Source organism: Typopeltis vanoorti, chromosome 10 (genome assembly GCF_054136105.1).
Source record: "Typopeltis vanoorti isolate ZY-2024b chromosome 10, IOZ_Tvanoo_1.0, whole genome shotgun sequence".
Taxonomy (NCBI): Eukaryota; Metazoa; Arthropoda; class Arachnida; order Uropygi; family Thelyphonidae; genus Typopeltis; species Typopeltis vanoorti.
The window spans coordinates 62,579,415-62,589,877 of NC_143558.1; the positions used below are offsets into that span (position 1 = coordinate 62,579,415).

Consider the following 10,463-nt stretch of genomic DNA (forward strand, 5'->3'; position numbering starts at 1 on the left):
TATATTAGGATGTTGGATGTTTAGATGACGAAGAAAATCTGTGAGAGCTGTGTGCCCGTGATTCCAAATAATGAATATATCATCAACATATCTTTTCCAAACTTTTGGTTTAAATGAGAAGGAAGATATGGCTTTCTTTTCAAAGTCTTCAAGGAAGATGTTAGCTAGCACAGGGGACAAAGGGTTGCCCATTGCCAGGCCTTGTTTTTGTTGGTAAATGGAGTCCTTATATCTGAAGTAACCAGAATGAATGCAATGCTTTAATAAAGTGAACATTTTTTTGGATAATTTATCCTGTAGTAATGTAAGTACCTAATGCAACTGCGTTATCCAGTCATGTTCTTTTTTCAAATAATCCTAATGATGACCAACAAAGCCACTCTGTATGCTGGAATAGATCAGAAAATATTTTTCGCTGTGAAGATGAGTTTGAAAGAAAAATCGTAGAATCACGGGAAATCCTACTGAACCCGGTCCACTTAAATAATAATTTAAGTTATAACATCCCAGATAGCCATGCTGCAGTTATTCAATATTGGCGTTCACGTGAACTTGCACGCACAATTGCAACAAACAATGGCACGCCAGTTGGAACAACTTGAAAAATACGTTTTTATGTATCGATTATGTGAGGCAATTTGTACCTGTAATTTCCAGTTTGTTTATTTAAATAATTCAATGTTTATTAGTATTCCTTTCCTTTATAAATACCTGAAGAAGGCTGCTATATGCCGAAACTAGTAGTATTTATCATTAAAATCTTTATATGTTATCTCAGTCTTGGAGTCATTAAATCTATTTTTTGAAATGTATAACAACCGAGTAAAAACTAATCGCCATATATATATATATATATATATATATAAATTATAATATGTAAAATATTTGTCATAGAAATAATTTCATTTATATGCATATTAACATGCATGCAGTTTGTAGCAGCTAATGACAATGCCTGTAATTTTTCTTTGATTGACTGCAATTAAACAAAATCAGAACCAGTATTTGGTGCAGATATAATATTGCCTTCCTGCATGGAATAATTGTAATCCAGTAAATTTTCTAGACATTCTAGGTAGTCACTTGTTCAAGCTCAGGAGTGTTACATCATCACTTTCTTTTTCTTCTAAATCCTCTGATGTTTTCCTTCAATTTCCTCCTCAAAATCTTCATTTTCATTATAGTATTGAAGACAACCATCAATAAATGAAAATACTTCATAGTTTATGATGTGGTTCATATCTAATGGGATGTCATTTTCACTATCAGTAATATCCAGCATATCCATGAACTCTTTAGCAGTTGTCAAGAACCAGTAAAATTTTTCTTGATTTCCATTGTAATTCCATGTCCCAACTCATAAGCCAGTTCTTTAAAAAAAAAAAAAATTCAGATATCATCCACACAATTTTATTTGCATGGTACTTAACTGTCTATTCCCTAATGTCTAATCTCAGTTCTAATCCCTTTAAAGGATTGAGATCTGGCCCTTTCTTCCCAATAATTAATAGTTTACATTTACTAGTTCCTGACATTTGAACAGTAACACTGTTGTGCAATCTATTGATCCAAACAGTGCAGTGTATTTATAACAAGGAACATCTGAAACATCTTAAGTTTTAAATCAAGGTTACATAATATTTCTAACACTCTTTGTGGTAGAAGTTACTGTAAATTCTTACTCTTATTTTGATTTTATTTATTTTACTCCATATATTGAGTCTATATTCTCCTATCTTTACCTCTTGATTATTCTTAACTATACTAAAACTTTTATCTTCAATCTTAATTCTCTTAACTTCAGTATCTCCCTTGGCCGATCTATACTTACAAGAACGATACTAGTGGTTTGTGGGACAAAGCAATTACTAATGGCGGATACCTATTCCTTTGTCTCACATTGGTTCTGATTCCTTTTTCGGATTCAGGGAAAATTTTTTTTCACTGCACCGCCCCGAATCCTAGATTAATAGATAGTGTAGAATCGAGGAATCAGAACACAGATTAGCATACAAAATATGTTACTAAGAGTTATGTTTGCAGTCATAGCCTCTCTATAATTTAATCTCCCACTGTGGTCTGTAGTTTATGAGCAAGTGCAACAGAGAAGAAAATCAGGCAAGTTATCAGCTAAACAAAAGAAATAAAACATTTAATTCAATTGAAACTTTGTACATACTATGAATTCACTCTTAATATTTAACCTGTAATTGCTAATGAATGAGCACTAATTTACTTAGATTCTCAATATATATCTTAGCATGCATGACAAAGAGCTTCAGTTAATGCTTACAATTTACACTTGAAAAATCACACTTTTTCGATAATACTAAGGACAGTTATTAGCTGAATAATTAGACTAGCTTCATGCGCTCTTATACAATTTCTTCTCACAACATTCTCATAACCTTTTCTATCATTAAAAGACAGTTCTAAGGCACCACGTGCTCTCAATTAATTCACTTAACAAAATGCTCACAATTCTCATTATTACTTTGTCATTCAAAGAAAACTTTCTCTAAAGTCCTACCTAAAGTCTTCCTTTACATACATTCTTCTAATACACATAATAAAACATGGATTGTACATTACCAATTGCTGGGGACTTATCTGGGCACTTTACATATCTCGTCTGGACAATTTCTTTCGACACCACGTTCCTTCATGTCTTCTCTGAGGTATTCTTTAAGGTTTCAGTCTGCACTTACTTCTGCTGCTGAAAATAGGAAGACATTCCATGGTGAACTCATTCAACATCATAACGACATCTCCGTAAGCATTGACAAATACCTTCTGCTGGGCAGGTCGCCGACTGGTAATTTGTTGGGAAATCTCCGGCAAAGTTCCTCCGTCCTTGTCTCGAATCCGCGAGGAATGAGGGGATGCCACGAGGATGCTACATACACATCAGCAAAACTGCCCGAAAACTCTGGAGCGCATCTCCACACAAGAGTGAAAACTCCGCCTAAAGAACTTAAAGCAGAGATAAGAGAGCTTCCTTGGCGCTGCATGACTTTTTAAATTGTGCGCTCCACATCATCGATTACTCCTCCCATTTTCTCAGCATCACCTCACATCACCAGTACTGTGCGCCACACACACACGGAGGTCTTAGCCTACTCTTCTGCGTGTATGGGGGGGGGGGGGCTTATTTGCTTACGAAAAGGTGCACCTGTACTCTGATGCACGTGTTTTGATTCCGGCCATTTCTATTTGATCGGAGGATTATCTCTTTCACCCAGCAGTTTAGCAACTCTCAATACTTTATAATATCATATATTAAATGAAGGATTTTCAGCTTAGTAACATTTTAGTGAAATTTACAAGAGTCTAGTACATTCTGGTACATCAATAATTGATTCAAAATTGCAAGCCCATGTTAAGTCTGAAGGAAATGTAATTTAATTTCTGTTTAATTCAGAACTTAACATTACTGTCTGGCCCATTTAAATTGCATTGTATCCCAAATAATAAAGTAAATTCTTGTTATATTCTCATTTTGTTTTTGTTCTTCCAGACTTTTTCCATAAAACAGCTGCCCTGATTAATCAGTTAACCAGAATCCACTGTGTACACACATACACATACCCATTTTTTCATTAAAAGTGATGTATTTTAATGGGATATTATGTTCAAATGAATAGGTACTTTTCAATGTTTTATTTATAAACATTAAAAGTCACTGTAATTTTGTCATTTTTAATTATCCATTAAGTTATTATTCATTCACCAATCTGGTTGACTGAGTGGATAACATACACCATTTGTTAAATAGGCTTTGGGTTCAAATCCCACTGCGGCATGGATGCTTGTTTAAGTCTGTAATAGATTTTCATTTCCCAGTGCAAGTCAATCATTGTGCTTATATAATATAGGCCTGCAGCGGCTTGAAAAAGTACTGTGTAGGCTCTACAGCAGGTTATTCTCCAGATTATTTCAATCTTAACCCACCTATAGTACTAAATGTATACTAGAGGCTTATAGCCTTTTATGGCAGGATTCACATTTAAAAAAAAAAATTTTTTTTTCATAGAAATTAATGCATTCATCTTCCTTTAGCCATAATAACTGCTTTGGCTTTGTGAAGTATGCTGCTAAGCCTACACTAGCATGCTGGACAACTTGTAAGTATCCTGTACTGCAACAATTTATAGTTTTCACAAAGCAATGAACATTAACATTTCAAATGACTTACTACTACTACTTGCTGGTAGAAAACAGTGGTATTGTGCTCCACTTGTCCATGAAAACATTAACACATGCCACTGATGGAGAGAGAGAGAGACCTTGACTGTATCCTAATTCTAGTTTATCCTCAAGATGTTTTTTTAAAGTTCAGGCTCTGCACTGGATTTCAACATTCCAGTATTCTTGTCGAACAAAATGTTAATGATCTTGGATGTATGGCTATTATCCTGAGACCAAGGTTCAGAGTTCACGGAAAACACTCGCCTCACCTTGGCCAAAGAAGGCATGCCAATTGAAATCCGACGTTAAAGTCCTGTTGTCTTTTTTTGACCCGGAGGGGATTGTGCAGGCAGAGTTTGTACCTAGAGGCACTACAGTCAACTCTGGCTATTATAAAGGAGTACTGGAACATTTACAGAATGTTTTGCATTGAGATGACTACAGAAGCAGGTAAATGGTTTTGTGTTGCATCACGACAATACTCCCTACCACAACGCTCCTTATTTGACAGTTCTTGTCGTACAAAAAAAATTACTTTCTACTTGCATTCACAGTATTTGCCTAATTTTTAACACCTTGTGACTTCTGGCTATTTCCAAAGTTAAAATCAATGATGAAGGGAAGGCATTATGCATTAGTACAAGAAATTGAAGTAGGTACCTAAAAGAACTAAAGAAAGATGATTTACAGAACTCGTGTTTAAAAAGTGGCTGAAACATTGGGACAAGTGTGTGGCAAGCCAAGGAGACTACTTTGAAAGAGATTAATTTGTTTCTATTTAGGTTAATAAACTCTTTAATTCTAACATTCATCGTACTTTTTGACGATATCTCATTAATCAAAAATAATTTTACATGAAAGTTCCTCAGAATAAACAACTAATGTATGTTTGTAGTTTACTCTTTCTGTTAAGGTGAATAAAATATTTCAAATGCTGTACGTTTTGCTGCACACATAGTAATGCTGTACAGGACGTAAATTCTGTACATCTGGTCACATAATGTTAGCTCAACATTCAAGATCTCCTGATCATGCTCATAGAGGGTGCCATGTAGGACTGTAGATTACACTTAATACGCAATCTGTTTTTTGCCTTCCCTCTCTGTATCCTTGGGTGTACATACATACATATTTAACATGATATTTTAAGGCTGGAGCCTCCGTAGCTCAGTCAGTATAGATAAATGGTTTCGATTCATGTCTATGAAGTGACGAACCTTTATCTGGTCTCGTTTGACTAAAAGTGAGTTAACATTCCTCGTATAGAGGTGGAGGGTTTTCTCTCCCAGCAACTCAGGTTTTTCATCTCTCAAAACAGGAAACCAGTCCTGTGAACACACATGGTTACAGTCATAAAATATACTACAGCAAGGAAGGCAACGGGAAACCACCTTGCTGATAATCATCTCCCTAGTATTGTAGCATATAGCTACCCCTACCAGCCATATGGCTGAAGATAGGATAGGATAGGATTTTAAGGTAGTTTTATGCAGATTTTAATTTGTTTCAATAATTATTTTTTAATGCATCCTACATTAATTTAATTTATGTAGAATTTATGTATGTTGATTTGCATGTCTAAAGTGCTGTTTAATTTAATTTAAGCATCTTAATAAAACTGACCCTTTCCTCTGAAAAATAAAAAAATAAAATGCATATTTCATTTTTCTTTTTCAGGTTATCTAACAGTATTCATCATTTAGAAAATTTTAGAAGACTACTGAGTTCAGAATCCGTATAGCAGATGCCATTGTGACCACTTTTTATACTTTTGCAGTATTTTCTGCTATTTCAAATATCACCTATTTCAAATTATTTATAAAGGAACAACACAACAGGGTGCTATATCTTTGCATGTAAATTTTATAAAAACTAAATCTTTTTTATACTAAAAATGGTGTTACAGGAAAAATCTTTTAAATTGTGAAAAGGCTTTTTTCTTTTGTCTCAGAGAAAATAGTACTGATACTTACGGTTAGCTTATCTTCTTTTAAGCCCTTATCTTTTCTAATGAAGAGCTTATCTATTTGTTTATACTTTTTTTTTATCAGTAATACCAATTCTGTACTATGTAAAATGTAAGAGAACTCTAAACTGTGTATATACATATATCTATAAAAAAAAAATGTAAAATTGTATATAATTTAAAACATATATGACTAAGATATTTGTTTAGAAGAGTCTAGAAATATAATTAATCACTGTCTCCCTTTTGTAATATTTCAGATATTGTGGAGAACTTTATATTTTTTTTTTCTTGCTGCTGGTCCAGTTATTTTTTTATCATGCTCACTTTTCTTAAATAAATTAACACTCATTTAAAATATCTCAGTAAAATAGGGCACAAAAGCATATAAATTTCCATTTAAAATGATAAATAATGATTCTTAATATGGTATTTATTTACTTTTTTAAAAAAATACTTTCATATTTTTCTTTTTAAATATTATATTTAGTCTATTTACTTTGGTATTTTCAAGTGAGAGAATATTGATGCTTTGTTAAATATTTTGTCATGTTTTTTATACAGTTTAATCAAATATTTTCAGTAGTATAAGCAAAAAAATTGTGTGCCTTTTGGAATTTTAGATAACTGTTAGAGGAAAGAACTAATCTTTCATTTAGGTAAATTTATACTTGCAGGATTTTTAGCAGTTGTAGCTAATGGCGAACTAATTGTACCCCTCCCTCCCACACACAAGCTTTTTAACAAAGAAGCAGAAGGATAACTTTTAAAACAAGTTCCAAGTTTGCTTTGATTTAATACTCATTTATGTGCAATATATCATTCCTCTGCTGATATTTACAAAGCATACATCTGCAGAATAAGATATAATTATTTTAATCTTTAGGTACAATAAATTTTGTAAGTGGCTTACGTAAATTAAGTGTTGTAGGACTTGGCTATGATCACCTGGTTGAAGCAGGTGAGTTCTTAATAACAGACAAATTATATTCTTTGTTTTAATCATCACCCAACTGTAAGGAGACCAAACTTTTACAAATTATCTTCATAAACTAGTCTGCATGTATATGGAGGCAGGCAACTTCATTTCAAATTGCCCTGATATCCCATAATGCAGCACATTTCCTCTCGGTTATATAGTCATGCATTATAGGAAGAGTCAGTACCCAGACCAGTTTGCCCTCATTGAAATCTCATCAGTCTGGGTAAGGAACTTCCATGAATGTGTATATTGCATGGCAATATACACATTCAAAGAAAGTGTGCTGTGCATTATGGGATATAAAGTATTCTTCCTTGATTGCATACTTGATTGATTACATATACATTTTAATATGAATATTTAAAACCCAGATAAAACCTAAATCTTTCACCACTGTTGTTTCCTTTTATGCTGTTAAAACTGAGTGCTTTAGTAGTCGAGATTATAGGTAATGGTAGATTTGTTATCATCAATCTTCCACCAGGAGACATCCATCTAAGTAAACATTTTTTCAGTTTGTAAATAAAGAAGTTTTATTTATTTATTTATTTTTATTTTTGGAAAGGAAGGCTACTTAGTTTCTGTTGCTGCCTTACCTTCATTTAGTATAATAATACTACATCCTTTTATATAAGTCACAATGCTTGTCATATTTTTTGCTAAACTCATTCTCTGCCACTTCAGGTAACAGACTTCACTTCCAGCTCACGAAAGTATTGTGAACAGGAAGTGAGGTGTCAAAGTGGATTTTCAAGGATAACCACTCATTCACTTGTTATCCTATGAAATATTTCTTCTATGAATTTGGCAATTGCTTATCAACTTATATCTCTATCACTTTACCTCATGTATTTGTTCGCTGTAATTTACATTCTCTCAATCCATCCTTACTCTTGACCCTCACTAGTGTTTTTCAGGAATCCTAGTAACCATATTTGTGCATCAGTTACACTGATCCTGTAAACATCTTATGTAATGATATTTCATTACTTCCTTATCACAACTTGTATCTTTCTTATCATACTTTTGCATTGCTTTCCCTGAGCTTTACTCCTTATCCACTCTCACTTACTTCATCCACCACTGTGGTCTCTGTAATATAATAATACACTGTTCCACTGGTTTTCAAACTATGAGGGCATGTTGCCATGTCAGAATGGCACAACTTAATTATATAGCTACTTAAGGTTTGAATAGTTAAGCAAAATAAAGCCAATTTACACTTTTTTTTTCTATTCTTAGTTTCAGTAAATAAAATACTTATCATGATAGTTAATTCTTCAATTATTTAATGAAAAGGAGTACAATAATGACATTCCTTTATTCCATCTCCTCGGCAACAATGGATATCCCTAGATCATCTATGAATAGTATTGATCTGTCAAACTCCTCTTAAGACGGTTCAGAACCATTCTCTTCTGTTATTACATTGATACCAATTTATCATGCAGTATTGCATTTAATTCTTTAACAAAATTAAAAATGATCAGTTTATGCACCTCCCTATTGTAAAACAAGTGGATTACTGAAATGAGGTGTCTCCTTAGCAAACCCTCCTTGATTACCTATCTACTTGCTAAGGAGATCTTCTCAAAACATCTTTGCCATCAATTCAGAAATACACTAGTGAGTAATTTGAATGCCTCTATTTTGACACTCCATCTTTCTCTTTTTCAATGGGTGTATTTTCCCTCCTCCATTCTTCTCACTATAACAGATTTGTAGGGGATATTAAAGGAATAGTTTTATAGATTTACTGTTGACTTTTTCCTACTTTTCTTCTCCCACCTCCATTTCATTTCTACCTGCAGGAAATATGCCAGTAAAGTTTTGTCATAATGTTTTTCCCATGTGGTCTCTGTTGCTATGATACTACCATGATCTATAGCAACTAAAGGTTAGTTGAAGTTGGTGAATTCACTTTACATTTTTTTTTCTACAATCACATATATAAAATAAAGGAATCTGCTGTTATTGGTTTATTCCTCCTTCAGAATTTTGACTATATATTTTCACTGTATTTTTTGAAAGAACATCTTTATGGGAAATAACTAATGCAGATGAAGAAATGTTATTTTTCACTATATTAAATTATTTTAGTAGAGTTCGTTTTGCATGATTTTCAACTAATTGGTTTTCTTTATTCAACATACAAAAATTGCAAATTACAGAAATAGTAAAATTGAAATTGGACTTGAATTGTGCATCCAGTGTTTGATTTGCAGAGGTAGTTGATAATAACAAAAAAAAAATAATAAATTAATTAATTAATACTGTTCAAAATATATTTTTTTGTTTGTTATTATTAGCTACCTCTGCAAATCACCTTCATTCAAAAGCTGCAGAATTTTGAACAGCAATATATATATGATACAACAAGTCCAAGTTCTATTGCAAATCTTCCTTTTTAGGGTAATTTCATGAATTCAGTGAGTCATTTTGTCTGGAATGCAAGTCAGTAGGACTCTAATTCTGTAGATTTCATTGAAATTGTCTTTTGAATTGTTACAAAAATTTGTTGCTATCTTGGTTTCTGTTTTTATCAGACCACTTGTAGAGATACCAAGGGACAAAATGTCCTGATTATATATTGTATTCTTTCTCTGCTCTGGCTGGATGGAATTGAATAAAATGTGGTATCTATAGTGCACAAGAATATACTCTATGGATGTTTTGTTTCATTGGGCTTTTTATAATGAAATAAATTGACATTAATACTTCTGCATAAGAATTCACTGCCATTTGTATTTTGGGATCCCTATTTAAAATATGTCAAGTGGTTTCATTTGACTTGTGGTGGTGAAACAAAATAGTGTGTATGTGTAGATAGAATTCCTAAGCCCAAAATAGGTGGATTTTTCATAAAAGTATTAACTTTTGAAATGCTCATTGAATTTTTACATACATTTTTCACCAACATAATTCTAATGAAAATATCAGTAATTGCAGATTTAACTCGGAATAATTTCAGCTGTATTGTGTATATAAATAATTATAAGATTGGTCACAGTAATTAGTTCAGTCAGTCTTAGGTAAGGGAAAATTCCTCCTTCTCTCCCCTCTGTAATTCTGTTTTATTGGCAGAGCAATTTTGTCAATAAAACGGAATTACGTTACATATTTTGGATTTTTCTTTATTGGAAAAACAATTTGAAACATCATAGTTATTCCTCCTTGACTTATGGAATTTAATGAAATGTGGTGTTTATAATTATTACTAAAATTTCTTGTTTCAATTGGACCACTTGAATTACAAAATTATGTAAACGTAACTATCTACAGCACATAAAGCAAAAATGGCTCTATGTTCAGTTGTGTAATCAATGG

At 32.6% G+C, this 10,463-nt stretch overlaps 1 protein-coding gene across 1 annotated transcript in view; it reads left to right on the forward strand.

Moving 5' to 3' along the window:
* Ero1L (endoplasmic reticulum oxidoreductin-1-like protein) overlaps positions 1-6,230 on the forward strand; it is a 252,075-nt gene extending 245,845 nt beyond the window's left edge. The window contains exon 14 of the mRNA XM_090399137.1: positions 5,866-6,230. Within this exon, the coding sequence (XP_090255263.1) occupies positions 5,866-5,929 (64 nt within the window). The 3' untranslated portion in view covers positions 5,930-6,230. The remainder of the gene's footprint in view (positions 1-5,865) is intronic.
* The last annotated feature ends 4,233 nt before the right edge of the window (positions 6,231-10,463 follow it).